This window comes from Crocodylus porosus, unplaced genomic scaffold (assembly GCF_001723895.1).
Source record: "Crocodylus porosus isolate Cpor-Errol unplaced genomic scaffold, CroPor_comp1, whole genome shotgun sequence".
Lineage (NCBI taxonomy): Eukaryota > Metazoa > Chordata > Crocodylia > Crocodylidae > Crocodylus > Crocodylus porosus.
Window position 1 is genome coordinate 58,335,773 of NW_017728931.1, and position 22,230 is coordinate 58,358,002.

General features: G+C 42.4%; 2 protein-coding genes across 2 annotated transcripts in view; one reads left to right on the forward strand and one right to left on the reverse strand.

Moving 5' to 3' along the window:
* The window catches only part of UHRF1BP1L (UHRF1 binding protein 1 like), an 80,481-nt gene extending 80,190 nt beyond the window's left edge, over positions 1-291 (reverse strand). The window contains 1 exon segment of the mRNA XM_019545123.1: positions 104-291. Coding sequence (XP_019400668.1) covers positions 104-147 — 44 coding nt within the window. The 5' untranslated portion in view covers positions 148-291.
* Positions 292-5,477: 5,186 nt separating this feature from the next.
* Positions 5,478-22,230, forward strand: ACTR6 (ARP6 actin-related protein 6 homolog). The gene is made up of 11 exons (XM_019545124.1): positions 5,478-5,581; positions 6,089-6,206; positions 6,741-6,809; positions 8,120-8,243; positions 13,807-13,942; positions 14,025-14,081; positions 14,457-14,555; positions 14,849-14,927; positions 18,488-18,659; positions 19,626-19,764; positions 21,732-22,230. The coding sequence occupies exons 1-11, from the start codon at positions 5,514-5,516 to the stop codon at positions 21,859-21,861; spliced, it is 1,191 nt and encodes a 396-aa protein (XP_019400669.1). The 5' UTR covers positions 5,478-5,513; the 3' UTR covers positions 21,862-22,230.

The following is a 22,230-nucleotide window of genomic DNA, read 5'->3' on the forward strand; positions in this document are numbered from 1 at the left end:
GCGCCAAGCAGCCGCGGCAGCTCCCCAGGACGCCGCCGCGGCTCGGCTGAACCCCGGGGGGACGAGGGCCCCCCTCCCGCGGGGCCGCCGCCACCGCACCGACCTGGAGAGGTGCTTGAGGATCTGCTTCTTGATGATGCCCGCCATGGCCCGCGCGCCCTCCCGGCCCGGCCCGGCCCGCCGCCTCAAGGGCCCCGGGCGGAGCCGCGGCGCCAGCTCATCCCGCCGCGTCACGGATCCCGCGCAGGGCAGGGAGCGGGGTTGCCTCCGCGCGCCCCTCGCTCCGCGCCCACCGCCATCTTGGCTGCACTATCGCCTAGTGACGGCGGGGCGGAGACAGCGCAGGCAGCCCGACCCCTCCCCGCGGCGCACAGCGCCTGGCCGAGCTTTGCGGCGCCGCTGCAGCGCCCCGGAGCAGGTGCCGGGCATTGCTAACGCCTCCCTGCTGCTGGATCTGGCGGCAACACGGCCCGGCGGGCAGCGCACCGGTTTCCTCAGCGCTGCTTCTTCCCCGCTGCGCCCTCCCGAGGCTTTTGCCCGCTTTCAGTACCCCTCCCGTAATGTTTGCCCTCTGTCCTTCAACGGCACCTGCTCTCTGGAAGCCTGCCTGCTCGGTCTGAGGCAAATCCCCAAAACGGCCCCCTAAGACTACCCCAAGGGAGCTCCCAAAAGATTGAGTCTGGCAGCAGCCCATTTTTCTATCGTCAGGGCTTCTGCCCCCCCACAAAGGCACACTGAAGAATCACAGTGATGAGCTGGCTTACCTCCTTGGATAACAAGCTTCTTTGGGTAGATGGAATGTCTTTCACAGGACCAACGAAATCGTTGGATAGATGGTTTTTGGCAAGCTTTTGGGCTGGACAACAGTCAACAGGAGATACCAAGCTGGCAAGTTTTTAAAGTACAACCGCTGATGGCACCACTATAAATAGTCTACAAATGCAAAGCTCTACTTTATTACAACTCAAAACACTATATTTATTAGGGCTGCGTGAAATTTTGCTGGCCATTTTGTTCTGACACTGTTTCGATGCATTTCAAAGTCAAAACAGCAAAATCAAAACGAAACAAAGGGCTTCGAAACAAAATGAAGCTAGTCAAAACCTTTTGAAAGTCCAAATGTTTTAACCATAGCACTAGGGATGGAAGTCAGTCTAGCTGGGCTGACTCCCCATCCCCAGCCTGATCCAGCACCCATCCATCCCTGTCAGCAGGGATGATTCCCTGGCCCTTGAAACAGCCTCACAGCTTCGACAAAGCAAAACGGAACAGCTGTTTTGAATCAAAATGAAATTCGATACGAAGCATGGTTCTGTCGAAACCTCATGGTGCTGTTTCACACAGCCCTAATATTTATTACTTTTAAAACATAATAATACATTAAAAACATGCTCTGAAAGACTCCAGAATATGTTAAAGCATTTGAAAGAAGCTCCAGGTTTGTAGCAGTGGATATATATAAAGAAATAGGAAATGATGCCAGAAATAGATATTTTTGATTGAATTTTTTCACATACTTAGGGACTGATTCATGTAACAGCAAGGGCATTGCGCCAATAGGTCTTCAAAGTGAGAAGGAACTGTGTGGTTCATTCATCTCTGCTCCCCATGTCTTCTGTGGGTGTGACATATCAAAGCCATTTTAAGTACCTGGAATGGTTCCCTCAGCCTCAGGTAGATCCTTTGCATTAGATGGAAAGACCACTGCACCCAACACCAGCATCCTCTCTGCACCTAACATGACCAGCATTGAGACAAAGATCATGAACCATCAACTCAGCTGGGCTGGCCACTGTGTGCAGATGGCTGATGCTCACTTCCCAAAGCAAGTCCTCTTCTTTCAATTTAATCATGGTAAGAGGACCTGAGGATGTTGGCAATGCGTAAGGGGTGCACATGGGTGCACATGCACCCCTTGAGATTGGCAGTGCACCCCCTGAGAAAAGTACCGCCGATGCTGCTGGCGGCGCATGTGAGCAGTTGCCACTCACCATCTCCCCTCCCTCACTGCTGACGCCGCCAGTGGTGTCTGTGGGCAGTTGCTGACCACCAGTCGGTGCTTGCCACTCTTCCCCGCCGCCAACACCACCACAGCCGTCTGCAGGAGTTTACCACTCGGCCTACTGCTGACACCAGCGAGGCTGCCTGCGGGAGCTCACCACTCGCTGCTGCCATGGCACTGCCGCCTGCGGGCAGTCGCTGTGCCCCTCCAGCCTCCAGAAGCACACGTCATCCATGCTCGTAGAGGATGGAGAAAGTGCTACAAGGACACCTTGAAAGCATATGTAAGAAGGGTGGTATCAACCATACACATTGGAAAAGGCTGGCTGGTAACAGGTCTCAATGACACTGCACCATACATCAAGCTACAGCCTGCTTCAGAGAGAACCATCTTGCTCAGGAAGCTGAGAAATGGCAGAGGAAGAAGGAAAGCACACAACATCCTATCCAACAGTCTGTTGTGTGTCTCTCCCCCACCCCGCAAGATACCACTTGTAATCTCTGTGGAAAAAACTTGCAGAGCACAAATTAGACTCCCCAACTACCTTAAAACTCACCAGTAATCCCCCTGGCAGACATCTTGCTTGTATCGAGGGATGGCTGATGACTCCTATTTTTAAGATCCATTTTCTCAATTAGAAACAAATGTTCCATTAGTCATCTACTACAGTTATGTTTAAATATATAAATAATTGTTATGGTATAACCATTTGAGAGTTACATTTATTTCTTTCATAATTTGCTTATTCTTCCCAGATTATTGTCTTTGGCAGAGCCTGCATCAATTAAAATAATTAGGTTATCATGTCATATTGTGTCCATATATATACATACCCTTTAATTAGTAATAGTAATATTTTATTTGACTTTCAGAGATTTAGAAAATGTAGACGAATGTGTTCTGGTGAAATTATTGAACAAATCCTGACTACATTTTCCTAGTTCCTAAAAAAAAGAGCATCTATTTAAGTTTGAGTTAAATAGTGCTACTTAATATCTATGTCTGATGCTAGATATTGCCTGATCTGAGCTTTGAGAGGAGGTAAAGGGAGCTTCCTATAAACAAAGCTGTAAGGCTATACTAATTTTGATAACAAATACTATTTTGACAGTTCAGAAGCATGTAAAGTGACAGGCCAGCATTTTATACGCCCTATATTCACTATTAACTAAAGAACCCAGAAACTTTTGATCCAGAACTGCTAAGAATTATAGTGACCTACCTTCAAGAACCAAAAAGTAAATCCAGAAGAGCGAAGATTATAGCTGCTGTCATTAAAGCACTGACAAGCCCGTAAAGAGGATTGGTCTAAAAATGGATTTGGCAGCAGAATGCATGAAGAAAATCTTGGCTTGTAGAAAGAAAACTATCATTTGTGGATTTAGCCTTAGGGTTTTTTCCTGATCTATAATTCATGTTCTTAAAATGGCAGAAGGTTCTAATATATACCTGGCCTGTTCTGGAAGGCACTTGAGGATTTAATGTTGTAGGTGTGCCTGTAACTAGGAGCAGTCGTGACACTCCTGTGTCACTTCAATATATCATTAATAGTATACTTACTTCTTCTGAATCATATGTTCCCCTCTGTGGCAGGGGAAAGAGCAAGAAATCAATGTGGCATAACATCTAATGATTCCCCTGGTAGAAAGCATTAGGACAGGGGTTGTCAACTGGGGGTATGTGTAACCTTAGGGGTACTTGGAAAGGTCATAGGGGTATGGTACGCGTGGGCAGGAAAGGACAGAACACCGCTGCCCAGGAGCAGGGCCAGGGGGGAAAGGGCAGCGGTGTCCCTCTGTGAGCCGCACAGGTGCTGCCTGCCAGCTGACTGGATGCGGGGGGACGGAGGAGAGCAGGAGAAGCTCACATGCGGTGGCCCTCACCACCATCCACCACCCCATGCTTTCCCACGGCTGGTTGCGCACGTGGCTTTGCAGGCTACTGACAGGCGGCACATAATTGGCTGGGTGTGAGGCTTGTCAGCAGCTGGTGGAGGCGCATGGCACATGCGAATGGCCGTGGCAAAGGAGCGTGTGGTAGGTGGTGGCAGTGGCTGCCATATACAAGCCACCACCCCTGCTCTGCCTCCAGCCGCCACCATGAGAAGGAGTACACTTCTTAAAAAAGGTTGAAAACCCCTGCATTAGGAAATACGAACTCGTGCTAAGAGCTGTAATTATTAGTTTGACATACACAGGCAATTGAGGGAAAAATGAAATAGATGAGTGTATAGAAAACAAACTTTCACAAAATGAAAATGGTCAACTTTTTGGAATCTGCAGCTCATTTAAAATCGCACATTTACATTATGTGCCAAAGACTGCGTTCCCAAATGCAGGTTCATGCTACTTAACTGTACATTTCCTATTCTGCACTGGATGCTGACAACGTTGGGAGGATTAGTCCAGACAGCAAAAGGCTAAGAGAATAACGCTATATATGTAGCACTGATGGAACAAGCTTGGATGGCTTTAAGTTTCCTGTAAAGTGTGAAGGCACAGGGGGATCTATCTTATTTTCACTGTCATCAACGGCAGGATTCCCACCAATTGTAAAGAGGAAAATTTCACAGAATAGCATGAATAAGATTTCCCCTCAAGCAAAACAGGACATACAAGTACTTTGTGATCATATAAAAAGACCTGAATTCTGGGAGATACACTATTTTTTTTTAAACAGAGCACCAATAGTGAAACTTTTTCTCATCCAACAAGTCAAGACTGATCTTCCCTGGTTTTCCTGGGTAGCTTCTCAGGAATGTCAAATATATTGAATCCTAACTAGATGTTAGTCAGGTATTGGAGTGAAACAGATCTTAACAAAACAACAAGCAGGACATTAAACACAAAGGCCCTTCCCCAGCCACTCCAATCTTTGCCCCTTGGTGTGGATTTGATTCCCATGTCAGCCTTCAGAAGGCACAGGACTTGAGTTCCTATGGTAAAAACCAAGAAAGTGAAATTAACTTTTTACACATTCTTTATTCCCAAGAAGGAAACCAAGCAAAAGCAGTGCAAACCCGTCCCTCTCTTGGCAGCTCTTCTTTATTTGTCAAAGGTCAGTGCTGCTTATTTTGAGTGGGGTTTTTCCCTTAAAGCAGTGGTGATCAACCTTTTTTTTTTAGCCCCCAGGCGCTCCCTCCTTAGACTGGAGGCAGCTCTTGGCAAACGCCAGCTCGTAGTGTTCAACTTCTTGTAAAGTTTTCACTTGTTGTTAACTCCTAGCTGCAAAGCACGCAGAAAGGCCCCGGCAGGTCCGCAGGCACATGCACACCGGGCGCGTCCGACGCCGAGGCGAGGCGCAGCACGGCCGCCAGGGGCTGCTACAGCGCCGCAGAGCCGCAGCTTCTGCCCCCAGCCGCGGCGCACGCGCCCTGGAGCCAGCGAGGCTCGCAGTTGTACCGGGAAGGCTCCGGTTTCCTACCATGCAGCGCGCGCGAAGCTTCAGCTCTATGGTAACCGCTGGGGAGCAAAGACCGGAAGTGGCGGGAGGGGGCGGAGCCGGAGACAGCATGGCGACGCTGGTGCTGGATAACGGCGCCTACAATGCCAAGATCGGCTACAGCCACGACCGCGTGAGGTGAGCGCCCCGGAACACCGCTCACAGGCGGCCGCGGGCCGGGCAGCACCACCTGCAGGGCTCCCCGCACTCGACTGTCTGGCTGTGGAGGGGGCAGCCAGAGCCACGTTTGGCTTGGCCCCGGAAGGAGGGGTGTGTTGGTCCCTGCAGAGCGAGCAGGATGGGCCTGGTGGTGCCGCAGCAAGGGGGAAGTGGAGGATTCCTGCAGCACCTGCTGGTGGAAACATCAGGGAGGCCAAAAGGTGCTAGAGTTCATTCTCAAGGGAGAAGTGCTGTCAGGCCAGCTGCTGCAATGCCTAGCTTAATTGTCTTTTCTCTGATGCCTGAAGAAGGGTGCTTGTGCCTGAAAGCTTGCAATTAAAGGAATCTTTCTGCAAAAATCTAGGTGGTTTAATAAAAGATATCGCCTATCGTGAGTTCTGATTCCTTTTACTTCTAGATCAACAGGGCTACAACTTGGATACTGGTTAAACAGTCTGCATTTATTTTATTTTTTTGCTGTTTCAGCGTGATTCCCAACTGCCAGTTCCGGTCAAAGACGGCCCGCCTGAAGACTTTCACTGCCAATCAGTTGGACGAAATTAAAGATCCCTCTGGGCTTTTTTACATCCTCCCTTTTCAGAAGGTCATGTGAGATCAGTTGTGTAGTTTCACCATTGTAGTCTGTTGTGGGTCTGTGGTGCTTTAAGGAATAAATTGTTTGGTCTTGTGGTATGGAGCGTTTTGGGGTTTTTTTTTTTGAGCAATGTAAACACTGTTTAAAATAAGAATCAAGTATAGCAATGTGACGTTTCGATACAAAGCATGAAATGTAGCTTCTATAACCTTCTACCAAATGTTATTTATGTAGGAAGCATGATTTGCAGTATGATACCTGCTATTATCCATTGATTTCTGGGGAATACCACAGTGATACTATTAGTTATCTTTGGGGGGGTGTTCCCTCCTTCCTCTTGTATATGCTTAACATTTTAAATAGGACTGGAAGGATTTCAATAATCTTAATGAAGAATCTCTCATTTCCAAGTTTCATCAGGCTACATATGCCTATAAAAACCAGTGTTGGAGGCCTGAACATGTAAAAACGTTAAGTCAGTAAATATAAGTTGTATATGCTATATAATGCTGTCGTCTTTTTCCTTTTTCTTCAAACTTATAGGGTTACTTGGTAAACTGGGATGTCCAGAGACAGGTTTGGGATTACCTTTTTGGAAAGGAAATGTATCAGGTAATAGAACTTGTAAATAGTTGTGTATTCTAAATGCCGATTCAAAGTAATCTGAACCATTTGGCAAATTCACCTTTTCAGATTGCAATATCTGTTGAACTTTCTTTCAAAATCCATGATGTTTAGAATATTGGAAAAGGTATTAATTCAAGCTTTGTAGTAGTTCCTCAGGTTGTAATTCTGCAAATGGAGTGTCTCTGCTGACTTCAGTGGGAACATTCACCTGGGATAAACATACATGCAAGGGTTTGCAAGTTTAGGGCTTCCGTTCATAAAAACACTTGATTGTCTTCATGAATTTGTTTGCAGTGACTGGTGTTATTATTGAGAGCATGGGGAAGTGAAAGACAGTGGCTGAAGTGCAAGTAGGGGTGACATTACCTGACAGTTATAGTCTTGTGAGATCAGGTTGTCTCTTCTATCCATGAATTTCTCATTTTTATAATAAATTAATGTAACAATGCCAAATCTAATTCCTCTTGCCTTAGAGAGCATTGAAGCTTCTAGCCTTTATTTTGAAGGTTTCTTGCTGTTACAGCTTGTAAAGCAGTTCTTTGTAAGACCTAAGGGAGGCTAATGAGTCAAAGTATCTCATCAAGATATTTTTGTATATATTTAGGTAAAGTTGGGCTGGTTTTAAGCTATTAGGTTGTGTCAGGATACACCATATTAGGGAAAGTCTGAACCTAACTGTTTTGAAGAGTGACCTCAGAAGAAAGGAATTGGTGATCTCTGTGGTCTACCTCCTTTAGTGGCCAAACATTGTGAAAACCCTTCTTAGTCTGAGATCTGAATATCTGAAGAAAATCTGCTGCTGAAATTTTGGCCTTGCCGAAGTTGGAAGGAATTTTGTCGTTGATTTCATTGGGGTCAAGATATCACTTAAGGTGACTAGTGAAAACATGCCTCAATGCAAATGTTTGGGTTTTGAAGAAAGATTTTTTTTAGTTAATAGAATTAACAGGAAGCTTCTTTTTATAAGGTTTTTGGGTTTTTTTTTCCTTTCTATTTTCTCATTGAAGTGTTGCTTTAAGATGCATAAAGAGAGAGCTTTTTTTTTTATTAAGGGATACAGCATTAAAATGGGGACACTAAGGGGTGCTGTGAATTTTTAACATGCGTGATACAGCAGTGACAATTTTATATATAGTTTGTTTAAAAAAATAAAACGTTCTCACCTCTGAACTGAACTCCATATAGATGTAGCTGGTGGGAATGCTGTTCATTACTGAAGTGCGACCTCACTCACTCTTCTAAAAAGAATATTGAGAATATGATTCTTAAAATTGCCTTTTTTCCCCTCCTTATAGGTGGACTTTGTAGATACCAATATTATTATTACTGAACCTTATTTTAACTTTGGTTCAATTCAAGAATCTATGAATGAAATCTTATTTGAAGAATATCAGTTCCAAGCGGTTCTTAGAGTAAACGGTGAGCTGATGTTTTGCTTTAATGTGCTCAAACCTAACCTGTGTGTTAAGGAATGGACTTCATTTGTTTTCCTGACTCTTGAGGAGCAAGGCACTTTCCAGTATTCCATTCCAAACCTGGATTAGATTGTGTGTGTGTGTGTGTGTGTGTGTGTGTGTATATATATATATATATATATATATATACACACCTAATGTTTTTCCTACACTTACTGTTTATTTATAGCTCCATAGAAGATCTAGGTATGTAACAACAAAAAATGTGAGGAGCAACAGGGAAATAATCAATGCGACAAACATGCTTTGTTTTAAATCTCCATTCTCTGTCAAGACTGGGTTAGTTTCTGCTGACAGGTATCAGAGATTTCATAGTCACATTTTAAACACTGTTTAATGCCTGAGAGCACTACTCTAAAGAACATCCTGTCGATCTGTTCCCATTCTGCATTCATCAGTCTCTGAAAATAAGGAAATGTTAGCCACCTTATAACAGTGTGGAATATTTGTCCAGGTGCGCTTTTAGGCTGTCTCTTGGGCATGCTTATTAGCACACTTTCAAAGCAGCTCCATTGCCCAATCTACATTGCCCAATTTCTGGAATGTATAGGTTGTGGAGCAGGAGTAGGTGGGATGCACTTCATATTGGCATTCCCAGATCTAGCACAGAGGTTGCATGTACATGCCTTTTTGGATGTGGTTATATTTGAGAGGCTCATTCATAACTTGTTCCTTAGTTAGATGCAGTACAACCTATGGAGTACCTGAAAATAGTGATAATATGACTTGTCCAAAGAATAATCTGCAATACAGTACCTGCTCTGAGGGTCCTGAGGGATATCTTATGTTCACAGTTCTCTTTGTTTTGGAAAGGATTTAAAAAATTGAAAAGCAAACTGGGCAAATGTCTTAATATGTTTGTATGGAGAAAGGATCATAGCCTTTGTAACATACTGTAAATGGTGTATTTGACATCTGGGGCACAGCAAAGCTGATCTTGCTTTCAGTAACCGGAATGAGGTAGAATTAGGCCCTCCATTTTCTTTTTGGAAAATACTCTTGCATAATCTGTACTAATGAAAATCTTTTAAAAGACACTTCTTCTCAAGGGTTACAGTAGTTTATGATATGCTGTTCGATGGTGTCTTTTAAAGCCTCTTTTTAATTCACTTGAGCTTGTTAATGTTTATACAGAATACCCAAAGTAGTCTATTAGAGGGGTCACCCCAGTTTGGGGGAGCAGGGGAGAGGGGGTGGCTAAAAGCTGAATGCCTATACTGCTCCGTCTCCCAAAATTCCTGTTCGTACCCACAGCTTCTTGTTTAGAGTGGAGTTTCTGAATATAAGAACTGCCATTTACTGGGTCTGACAATACATCCATTTTGCCTAGTGTCCTGTGCCACACAGTGGCAGAGAGTGGGTGCTGAAAGGGATAATGAACAGGGTACAACCAGGGTTTTTTCCACTGTTCCTCTCTCACTTGCAGCCTGCAGTGTTTCAGGTCCAGGAAGTTCTGATTCAGAGGCTGTGACCCTAACTCCCCATGCTCAATATCCACTGATGCACCTTTCCTCAAAGAATTTATCCAATCCCTTTTTGAATCTGATTAAACAATTGGCTTCCACAACATCTTGTGGCAATGAGTTCCACGCATTATAGACACCGTGTGAAAAAGAACTTCCTTTTGTTAGTTCTAGACTTATTTTTTCTAGTTTCATTTTGTGACCCCTAGTTCTTATTATTTACTATCTTTCACAATATAAATCCATATTTACCTTTTCTTCACCATTTAGTATTTTGTAAACACTTATGTCCCCCTCAAGCTTCTCTTTTCTAAGCTGAATAGGCCTAGCTTCTGTAGTCTCTTCTCATATGGAAGCCCCTCTGTATCACCAATCATTCTTGTTGCCCTTCCCTGTACGCTTTCTAGTTTTTCTATCATCTTTTTGAGGTGTGGGCACAATATTCAAAGTGTGGATTTATGAAGGGGCATGATGCATTGCTTTGTTTAAAATTCCTTACTTAATAATTCCTAACATTTTGTTCGCCCCTTTGACAATAGTTGAGCATTGAGTTGATGTTTTTAGCTATCTGTTCACAATGACTCCCATATCTTTCCTGTGTGGTTATTAGGGCTGTGCAAAGCTTCGGTTGCTGACTTGATAGGAGGAGCTTTGGCCTGATTTGGCAGCTGAATCTCCAAATCCAAATCAAATTGGGAGATCAATAAAAAGGTCTGAATTGATTCAGAGATTTGGCAATTCAGGCAGTCTCCACTTGCTGCAGCAAGGAGCTGGACCCAGGCTCCATGCTGGTAAGTAGGGGGTTGGGACCATGGGGGGACCCCTGCCATGCCTCATCCCCTGCCTGTTCCCCCAGCCCCCGTGAGCACCCCACCTGCTTTCCCAGCCCTGTTAATGGCTGCCCTGCCCAGCCCCAGCATTCCGGGGCTTTAAAATAAAAGCCACGAGCTCACTGGCTGTGGGGGGCAGTGGGGATTGCCCCCCTCGTCTGGCAGGCACATCAGGCTTGGCAGGCCTTGTCTGACCCCAGGTCTTTTTTTTTTTTTAAGCACCCATACGTTGGGGTTAGGTGGGGCAGCCATTGATGGGGATGGGAGAGCAGGCAGGGGGGACAGCCTGTTTGATTCGGAGATTCAGCAGCAGCTGAATCTCTGAATTAGATTTGGCCAAATTGATTCGGTTGAACCTGAAGCAAATACTAGCTGCTTTGCACATGCCTAGTGGTTATGGCTAATGTAGAGCCCATCATAATTTAGGTATAATTTGGGTTATCCTTCCTCACAATCTGCCTTGGTCTTTACCTCTTTAAATAATTTTGTCTCATCTACAAATTTGGCTATGTTTCTACTCATCCTCTTTTCCTGACCACTTATGAAGATATTAAACAGCGCTGGCCCTAACACACATTCCCTTGGGGATCCCACCCTTTACGTAATTCCATCCTGAAAACTGACCATTAGACTGATTTTGTTTTCTATTAAGACAATTTTGAATTCATAAATGAATTCCCTTTCCTGTAATCCTATGACTACCTAACTTAATTAAGAGTTTTGAGGGACCAATTTTGAAGTCCAGATATACTGTGTCAACTGGATTGCCCTGACCCACCTGCATTTTGACACCTTCAGAGAACTCTAGTAGGTCAGTGAGACAAAACCATGTTGGTTCCCCCCGCACCCCCCAGCAAGTTATGTTCATCCATGTTCTGAACAATTTGTCTTTACCGGTCTTCCAGGAACAGAAGTTAAACATGCTGGCTGATAGTTCAGTTCCCTGGGTCCCCTTTGGAGTCTTTATAAAATATGGGTGTCACAAGGGCACCCTTCCAGTCCTCTGGTACCAAGGCTGTGTTTAGCAATCGAACTGCAATATGCAACCTGAGTTCAGCAATTTCCAGTTTGAGCTCCTTCAGGAGGAGGATTCTAGGATGAATGCCATCAGGTCCTGGTGTTGTGCTGCTGTTTAGTTTATCAACTTACTGTACGACCTCATCTATTGAAACCTCAGTTATTAAGTTCCATTGTCTTGTTCCTAGAGAGAGGAGTAGACTTGGTGAGGTGAATCTCCCTAACATCTTCCACAGTGAGGACAGGTGTAAAGAAGGCAGTTTGTTTCTTGGCAATGGCCCTGTCATCCTTTAATGCCCTGTTTGTGCCCTTATCCAGTTTGGCAACAACTAAGACCAGTGAAGTTAGAATTAAAGGGAGACAAAGTTAATAGTCACATTTCCTGAAGACCTTTAACTAAAAGTTTGGGGCTGAGGGAACCATACCTCTTTTCAGTTTGTTTTATTCTGTATTTTCTTCTATTTGTATGAGACATACCCTCCCACAAATTCCCCGAGGCAGTCTCTTAAAATCCTCCTTTTGAAATTTGTTAAGTTGAAATCCAGTCATTTTCTTTTAAGGAGAAGAAGAGAATGGTTTGAATGCTTATAAAAAGATTATTTTTCATGAGAAAATGGCACACAATTTCAGTTGGTGGCTAGTGATTTCTCTTCTATTTCTGGTTCTCTATACTATTATTTGTATTATTGAAATAAGTCAAAGGAAAATGCTTTTTGTATTCAGAGTTAAGTATGTGTGGCAGGACTGCCCCTAGGGGTGCCGTGACCTCCCCTAGTGCCCTTGCCTACTGTGCCAACCTGGGCTTTGAATGCACCCTCTATCTTGCCCGCCACGTCTTTGATCTTTGTATTATCAATGGGAGGCTGCCTTCTTGGCACGGGGCCGGTCTTACTATACCGGGACTTTGGTTCTAGTCCCTGTGCTGGTCCTCTCTCGGGGCCTACTCAATATACGCGCCCCCTCCTGGGGTGTCTCTCTCTGACTGCGCCCCTTCTCACCCAGCCTGGACTTCCCAATGGGCTTATTCCCCTCTCGGGGCTTCGTATCTCACAGGCAGTGCCCCACTCGGGCCTGCCTCCCTTATGTTCCGCAGCCACTTGCGTACTGGCCTGCGCCCCACGGTCTCTATGCCCGCACTCGTGCGCCCTGCCCCACTGGGGCTCTTCCCAATTGGGGCCTGTCTTGGTAATACCCCTGCTGGGCTGGGGTCAGGACCCCCCACTACTTAAACGCACCTTCCTGGGCCCATGCCCTACTGGACTCTTCCCGAAGTTGCCCTAATGGGCTGGGGTCAGGACAACCCCACAACACGGCACCCTCCGTGGTGCCAGGAACTCCCCTACTTTACTGGGGAGATCCCTTGAGGCCTCTTCCACCCCTACAGCCTCGCCTGGTCCTTCAGTGTAATAATCACAACACCCCAAACAGAAACACAAGGCCCCTAGGCCATAACACGAATCTTTAAGCCAACCTGGCTATCCTTCTCTCATCTCTGTCAGGGTCCTCTCCACCCCACATCCACATGCTGCTGCACAACACTGCCCTGCTTACTCTAGCAGAGCTCTTGCTCCTTGAGCTGCCAGAAGAGAACTGCCTCTGGCCTCAGCCTTCCCTGCTTATGAAGGCCAAGCCTCGCCCCCTGGCGGTCAGCTGATCCAATTAGTTCCCATGTCAACTGCCACCTGCTGCCCTAATGAATGGCAGCTGAATCCATTTCCTGTTATCAGTAGCAGGCACCCTAGTGCCCTGCTACAGGATGCTAACAATTCTTAAACTTTTTCCAAGTTTTTTTTTTAAGATTGGTGAGAGAGGTGACTAAAGATTTGAATACTGCATCTAACTGAAAATGTACTTAATTCTGAATGGATGCATCCCATTGACAAGTTTTTCAAAATGTACGCTTCCCTTTGAAACACTTCTTTCTCTCCTCTCTTGCTTGAGTTTTTGTAATAGAATTGCTATTTTGTTCCACACTGGCAATGGTAGGTAGAATTTTGGTTATTAACCATCTCTGTTCCTTACTTGTAAAGCTCTTTGGAAATGAAAAGTGTTACAGAAGTGGTCAAAAACCAGTGAATGTTGAAAGAGTCTGGACATATCAGAAAAATCTGTTTAGAGTATGTGATGGATAGTATTTTATATACAAATCTAAATTGTACATTCATATTCACATGGGGATGCTATTTTTATATTTCAGCTGGGGCTCTCAGTGCACATCGGTATTTCCGGGATAATCCATCTGAGCTGTGTTGTATCATTGTGGACAGTGGCTACTCCTTTACACACATTGTACCCTACTGCCGAAGTAAAAAGAAGAAAGAGGCAATTATTAGGTAAATGGACGTATTTCTTTAGTGGTGTGTTTTTTGTCTGTTTTAAGATTGACCAATATATATTTTTTCTCCTTGTTTTAAGGATTAATGTTGGAGGTAAGCTCTTAACCAATCATCTAAAGGAGATCATCTCTTACAGGTAAGGATGAGCTAACTGTAAACAAATGACCCCTTGAGTCAAAGCTAACTAGAAGTCAGATTACTTTTATTAATTTATGTGTGTTTTCATGCTGTCTTTAATCCAAATTTGATGTGTCAGTCATAATTTCCCAATGGAATTTTGTTTATTGAAATACACTGCAAGTGATACTAAGCTGCATCTACCTGTCATACTACATATATAAAATACAAGACCCTTCATATCCTTCAAGCGATCAGAACTGCTTTTGTAAGTTAATATATGTCTTATGTTAAAACATCAACTTTCTGCAATCTGAAAACAACGGTAACTGAACAGTGAAGAAAAATAAGCAATGTTTGGATTAAACGATTTCTAACTCTGTAATCTTTATAGGCAGCTCCATGTTATGGATGAAACGCATGTAATTAATCAGGTGAAAGAAGATGTATGCTATGTGTCTCAGGATTTTTACAAGGACATGGAAATTGCTAAGTATGTATTTTATGTTCTAAACAAGAAATTTGATCCTTCCAAACAGAGATGACCCGAGCAGAGTGTGGGGCCCAGGGCAAATTGGCCTATGTGGGGCCCCACCCCGGGACGTGAGGAAGCTGGTGGCGGATTCAACAGTGGGGTCGGGGGGTGCCAAGCGGCTGGTCACACCAGATTTGGCACCAGATTCGGGGGGGTGGGGGGCATTGCCTGGTAGCCTGTTGGCAGCAGCCTGAGTAAGGCCTCCAAAATTTGGTATGTATTTTAACTGTTATATTGTTTGTTTTTTCCAGGTTGAAAGGAGAGGAAAATACAGTAATGATAGACTATGTTTTACCAGACTTCAGCACAATTAAAAAAGGGTTTTGTAAGGTAATTAAGACATCGGGTTTTTAGAATATTTTTAGCAATGTTTGTTTAAAAATTCAGTGCAAGGTGTTGAGGGATGGAATTCTTTTTTGATTATATTGGTAACCCTTTCTGCACTAAGAATTAGTGTCTAACAATAAAAGAGTCTTGAGTTTCATATAGTTGTAGAGCATCTTTACACATGCTCTGGGATGGGAGGGGACACTTTTTAGGGCGTTTCTTGGGAGCTGCTCTAATTAAAGCACCCACAGTATCTCATGTATTCAGTGTCCTGTGCTTCAGAATGGCAGTGGGGGGCACTTTAACTAAAGCTTGTTTGACGAGCTTTAATTAAAGCACCCACACTTCCATTTTGAAACGCGGGGTTCAGAGATGTGGGTTTTCTGGGAAACTTTGAATTGGAAAATTTTCCAGTGCCCTAAATAGAGCGTGATCTGATTTAGCCTGTTTGACTTATATTTAGTAAACAACACTAAAAAAGTACCCCCGTGTTAATTTTAGGTTCCAGTAGCATTTAAACTGAAATATTTGATTAGGAAAAAAATGAAATACAGCACACTTAATGTGGTTTATGTGTTATGTTCAAACAAAATCAAAGTTTTATGTGGAAATAAATTTTTTTTATTGGAATACTTGTAAAAATGTAAAGACAAAACACAATAGCTTGTACTTCCCTTACGTTGTTTGTTTAAATTTAAGAAAAAAACCCGAAGGCACTGAAAACTGTTGACACACTAATTTTAGCACACCCAAAGAACTGGGCATGATCTGCTATGCTTTAGTTTTGATTTGACCTGCACAGCCAATTAGGTGAATTCATAATTTGATTTTTGGCTTGGATTATTATGTGAGTGTATTTACCCTCCTGCTTACAAATCAATAAAACATGTATGTACCCTCTCCCACACTTCCTAGGGATAATCACCTGAAAAACATTAATTACAACTTTGAAACTGCCAAGCTTGCCTAACATTGTATTGGCATCCATCCATTGTTACTGATGAATTTTATGAAACAATGAATTTTTAGAAATGGAAAATTTCCCACAGAAAAATAAAGCACTGAAAAATTTTCTGCCCCACATCTCTGGCAGGGATCCTGAATACATGAGACACTGAGGCTGCTAGAAGCATGTTAATTAGCATGCTCCAGCAGACTTGATTGATTAATCAAATCTGCTCTGATGCATACTAATTATCATGTGTCAGGCATGTGTATAGGTCCCCCTAGTAACTTGAGTCTGCAAAGTCGTTTTTAATATTCTTGGAAAACTTTATGCTACATTTTGAAAAACACTACCTATGGCATTACAACTGAATTGCTATATTTCTATTTCTATGTTTCTTATTTCACTGAAAAATGTACAGCATGTCATTTGTTTTTTCTAACTTTGCTGGCTATATTCTGATTTGTTTGCTTTTATGCTCTAATTTTTTTAATGAGTAATCCTGATATCTCTACCCCGAGAGGTATATGAAAAGTACAATCTAAGAATGACAATGGTTGTGTACTTTCCTGTTCATCTTATTCAGGCTAAGTTCTGCCTGAAGTTTATTGATTATAGCACCTATGCCTATAAATGTTTACTTCAAATTAATATTTCCAAAGCAAAGGGAAGCAAATGATGCCAATAATGCACTGTTCTGATCCTGGTAACTTTCAGCTGCTTTCACTTCTGACCTAGTGAAGTTCTGGTAATGCTTGGACCTCAAATACTGACTTAAATCAATTAAAGTGTGGTTGCTGCAGTTTTTCTGGGGTGTTGTGTTATGTGGGTTTTGTTTGTTTTTGTTTCTAAAAGCAATGTCTTTTGGTGATCATGCCATTGTTGGAATGTTGGGATTGAACTGAATGCTGTTTTCCATTATAGCACCTTGACTTCTATTACTTACACTTTCAAGGCTGAATATTTCCATGCGTGTGCCCCAACCGAAGGAAATTGTTTCCAAGGCTTAATTAATCACAGAATCATAGAAAATTAGGGTTGGAAGGGACCTCAGGAGGTCTAGTCCAACCCCCCTGCTCCAAGCATGATTATCCCCAAGTAAATCATCCCAGCCAAGGCTTTGTCTACCCAACTCTTAAAGACCTCTAAGGATGGAGATTCCACAACCTCTCTAGGGAGCCTGTTCCAGTGCTTTACTACCCTCTTAATAAGAAAATTCTTGCTACTATATAACCTAAATTTCCCTTGCTGCAACTTGAGACCATTGCTCCTTGTTCTGTCATCTGCCACCACTGAGAACAGTCCAGCTCCATCCTCTTTGGAACCCCCCTTCAGGTAGTTGAAGGCTGCTATTCAATCTCCTCTCAGTCTTCTCTTCTCCAGGCTCCCTCAGCCTCCTAAGTCATGTTCACCAGCTCTCTAACCATTTTTGCCTTAATAATATCTCTTAGCTAGCTTTTGAATTTTAAAGATGGTCTAGAAGAGAGATCTTATTTTTTAATCTCACATCCAGTCTCTAGGCCAGTGATTCTTAACCATGATGCTATAGCAGCCTGGGCTGCCTGTAGATCCTTTCAAAGGTGCCACACTATGTAGATTTATAAACATGATTCACAAGATAAACCCAGAAATTTCAAATAGAAATCCATAGTTGTGGCCTTTTTGCAACAGAAAGATTGCTCTCTCTTTTTTTATAGGCAAAAAAGAAGAATGGAAATTTTAAGATCTGGAACTTTCTGAGGGGTGCCTTGAGTCTAAAAAGGTTGAGAGCCACTGCTCAAGGTTACATGAAACTACTTCTTAGTAGCATCATTTAGAGATGCGAGGTAAAATTTCCAGTCAGCTAAATAACTTGGACTCCTGAGTCTGTCTTAATTAGGTTTAACTAGCTAATCAAGAAAGCCAAAATCCTGTTTTAAAAAGAAGCCCCAAAAGATTACATGATTACATACAGCAAATTGTTGTGATCCTATTAACACTGATGCAAAAGTGGCCCTTACCATTTCTGCATGGTTTTTCTGTATGTTAATTTTGCTTAGGCAAAACTACAGATATCAGTGCGAAGGTTGGGTTGCAGCTCCTTCAAAAGCATGTCATCGGCAAAGTTTCCTGTTGTATTCAGGCTGATCCTACTGTCTAATCCTTACCCTAGTAAAAATTCTACATTTTGAACTTAAAGGGGAAACGAGCATTTTGGAGCGTATATCCTCTCAAAAAAGTTTGTCAGGAAACAAGACCATTGTAGAAGGTTCCTACCTTCAAAATTGCTGTAATAGTCGAATATCAATCAATGAGATCAAATAAAAATATTATTCTAGTACAGAGCTTGGCAACTTATGGCCCAAGGAGCCATTGAATCCAGCCTGTGAAGCTGGGGCTTCAGTGATGGGATTTGCCCACACTGTGCCACTATGAAGCTGGGTGGTGGGGAGCTTTCCTATGCCATGCTGAAGCTGGGTAGGTGGCAGCAGCCAGGGCCTAGCATTGGCCTGCTTTAGACCCAAGCTGGGCCATTCTAGCCTGCTGCCAGAAATGGTTTTTGACCACTGTCCTAGCATGTTTGACTACGTTTCTTTTAAAGGAGATGGTCTTTCATGTTTGTTTCGTTTAATTTTAGCCAAGAGAAGAAATGATTTTAAGTGGAAAATACAAGACTGGAGAACAAATACTTCGTTTAACAAATGAAAGATTTGCTGTACCAGAAATACTCTTTCACCCATCAGATATTGGCATTCAAGAAATGGGAATTCCTGAAGCCATTGTTTATTCAATTCAGAATTTACCTGAAGGTATTTAACACTATTTTCAAATATGTTCTTGAAATTGGAATATTTTTTAGAGGCCTAGGCTTATTGATATACAAATCATTACAGAACTACACATTATGATTGAAGTGTAATGTGTTTAATTGTGTGTACTTACTAGTTATTGCATCACATGCCATCACACTGCACCTCTCCTACTCCTCCCTGGCTATGCTGTCCCCAGTCTGCATGCCTTCTCAACACTGCATAGGTCCCTCTGCCTCACTTGCCACAATGCAGTGGCACTGCCATGCAAGGTCCCTGAGTTCTCAGAAGCCCGTTGGCATGCTGGCCCACTCCACCTTCCAGAACAGCAGAAGCAGAAGGAGGGAAGTGGAGCCCAGAGATTCCAGCAGCAGCAACTGGAGAGTGAATGGGAGCAGCATTGAGACTGGGAAGTTGGGGGCCACAGTTTTAATCTTTTGGAGGCCCTGATGCAGCCCAGAGGTGGCAGTTGGACAGCTCTGGGGTACACTGCTTCACATCACAGCTGCCCCCATGAAGCCAGGAAGCTACATTAGTCATAGAAATAAAGAATAAACTACTCTTTCCTTTAAACTGGGTTGGGAAATTTAGTATTTATGAAATCCGCTTCTTTTCCTCCTCACCTTCCTTTCCAAATCCTGAATACCTCATCAAGTAGAGGACGCCACTTACTTTTCTTTTTTAAAAATGTGTGATTAATCATGCTCACACTGCACAGGATAACATTCAAGCAGGGGGGTAGACTAGATGGCCTTGTGAGGTCTTTTCCAGTGCTACTTTCTTATGGTCCTGAGTACGGCCATTGCAGATGCACATTGCCTAGATTTGGTTACCCATACTTATATTTCTAAATGTGACCACTAGCACTCTTCTAATAATATTTAGAACAGAGCGAACAAGCATTAAAGAAATCGGAGAGAACTTTTTAAACGTGTTTTTTTTTTTTTTTTTTTTTTCTTTTTAAAGAAATGCAGCCTCACTTCTTCAAGAATATTGTTTTGACTGGGGGAAACACTCTTATCCCAGGCTTCAGGGATCGAGTATACTCTGAAGTTCGATGCCTGACTCCAACTGATTATGATGTTTCTGTTGTTCTGCCAGAAAAGTGAGTCCTAAACAATTTATTAAGTGAATTTATTTTCATATCTGGCTCTTCTGACAGAATTGGTATTGTATAGAATTCTTTTAGTGATTTTTTTTTTTTTTAAAGATGCTTTAGCTGCGGCACTTTTTATATGCTATCATTTAACTTAAGTTGATATCTTTAAGTTGCCCAAAATTGGACCAGAAGGGTGTTTTTAAATCATTCTAGTCAGTTTTTAGTTGACTTAAAAAGCTTCCATACCACCTGCCTCTCCTGTATGTGACACAATAAAAACTTCATTTTGTATATTTGCATAACAGTTAATTTCAGTGAAATATTCATGATAGTAAATTCCTAACACTGATGAAGTCAAGTGAGTCAGCATACAATCTAATGCATATGCCATCTCTGAATCTGAAGAAGTTCAAAGTATTACAGTGTGTGCCACACCAAGTCACTGGGCATGTAGTCACTTTTCCAGGTTTGGAGAGTGGCAGCCATATAGGGAAGCACACAGCAGTGGTGAAAATTATTTTAAAAAACTTGAAGGAATTACAAAAGCTCCATTCTACCAGAGGAGTGCTATATTGTAGGTTATTAAAAGTATGAAATTTGGACAAATACACTAGGACAGACCTTTACCTTTTTAAAAAGTATTATGGGAAGATTTATATAGCTGATGCAGGTGGCTCAGTCATCTAAAATTCTGTGTATTTAAAGAGCATTGTTTGGACGGGTACATACTCCAGATTAGTATGTTGCCATTTTTCAGGTATGGCTATTCAGTTAGGGTATATGCTATGAAATTCTTACCTAGCTTGTGAGGGTAAAAGACTAAGTCAATCCTAGTAGTGGGAGTTAAACCTTGGGTTCAAGGCAGTGTTTTAAATCTTATAGTTAAATTGCTGTCTTATATTATCTGACTCAAAGCTTGCATAATTAGTATTAGCCATATAGTATTGAATACTAAATTGGGGAGGGAGGATGTGTTAAAGACTCATTTCCAAGTAAGTATTAACTAGGTAAATGCTCATTTTATATGCCTGGAAATTAAAAGGCTCATCGCTTCTCCGCCTCTTGAAGACTCAGATCAAGTGTGATCTCTCAAAAACCCCAAAACAAATTGATTGGGATGTCTATAGAGCAGCAGGGATGTCAACATTTGTTGGGCCCACAAGCCACACAACCCACAAGCTGTAATATTAATTCCTGCAGCTGCCAGAGCAGATGTGGTGCTTACTCCCTGGTTCTGGAGCCTGGCTGAAACAGTGAGGATTAATGCTGTAATGATGAGCCCTGATAACTGAATCTGCCCTGTAGAGGTGGGTTCTCTGACCTGTGAGAAGCTCTGTAGGCTGGAAGACCCAGTTCTGTGAGTTATCTGGCCTAGGGGCCATAAGCTTGACATTCCTGCTGTCAAGAAATGAACAGTCTTAAGCTGAAGCCTTAGTATTTATAGTAAATGTGTGATGCATCTGTTTGTATGTGGATATTTGATTAAATAAAAACTTAGTTCTGTCTGCAGTTTAACAAGTTCTAATTAAAATTTGCCTAACTTCATAGTGCTTCACTTCTTCTTTAAATGACTCATTTTGAAAATCACTTGGAAAGCTGCAGTATTAGAGATGAGAGAATGCAAGTGTTGGAATCAAATATCTTCATTAGAAGTTCAGTGTTAACATGTTTGGTCACTTTTACCCTCACTACTGTGAGTGATCTACAATTCTCAAACCCAGTAAAAAAAATCCTTAGGGATACTGCTGGCCAGGCTTTCTTGCATCTTTCTAAATGGACTGGCTAGCCTGTGGGAGAATTATGAGCAGATTGTGACTCTCTCCTGGTTTAACATCTTACTCAGAACTATGGCTGTTTTCTTCTAAGAGGAGACCTGTCATTTTAACAATTTGCTGTTAAAATTCTATACAATTTGAAGTATTCAAAATTTATTTACTAACCCTTTATGATAAATTGTCTTGTCTTCTTTTCAGCCCTATTACTTACTCTTGGGAAGGTGGAAAGTTGATTTCTGAAAACGACGATTTTGAAGACATGGTAGTAACTCGAGAGGACTATGAAGAACACGGACACAGTATTTGTGAAGAGAAATTTGATATTTAAGTAACTGATAGATACTCTGCTGTTTCACATTAAGTGGAACTTAATTAAACAACAAAGTAATTTTCTGTAGGTTAGGACAGTGTTTTAACTTTCCTTCCTATAAGACTATACAATTAGTAGTAAAAACTTGAATGAATTTGAACAATTCTATCAGAGGAATACTACGTTGCAGGTTATTAAATGTATGAATCATCAGAAATAGTTTGAAGATTAATGCAAAGTGTTAAAAATGACTTTTCAGTCTAACTTTTTCAACGTGAGTGCTACTGGTTCCAAAACTTGTGTATATATAGAAGACTATTCATCCTGACTTTTAAGATAGGGCTTATTTTCATATTTTTGGAAAAAAATAAATTTAACATTTAAAAA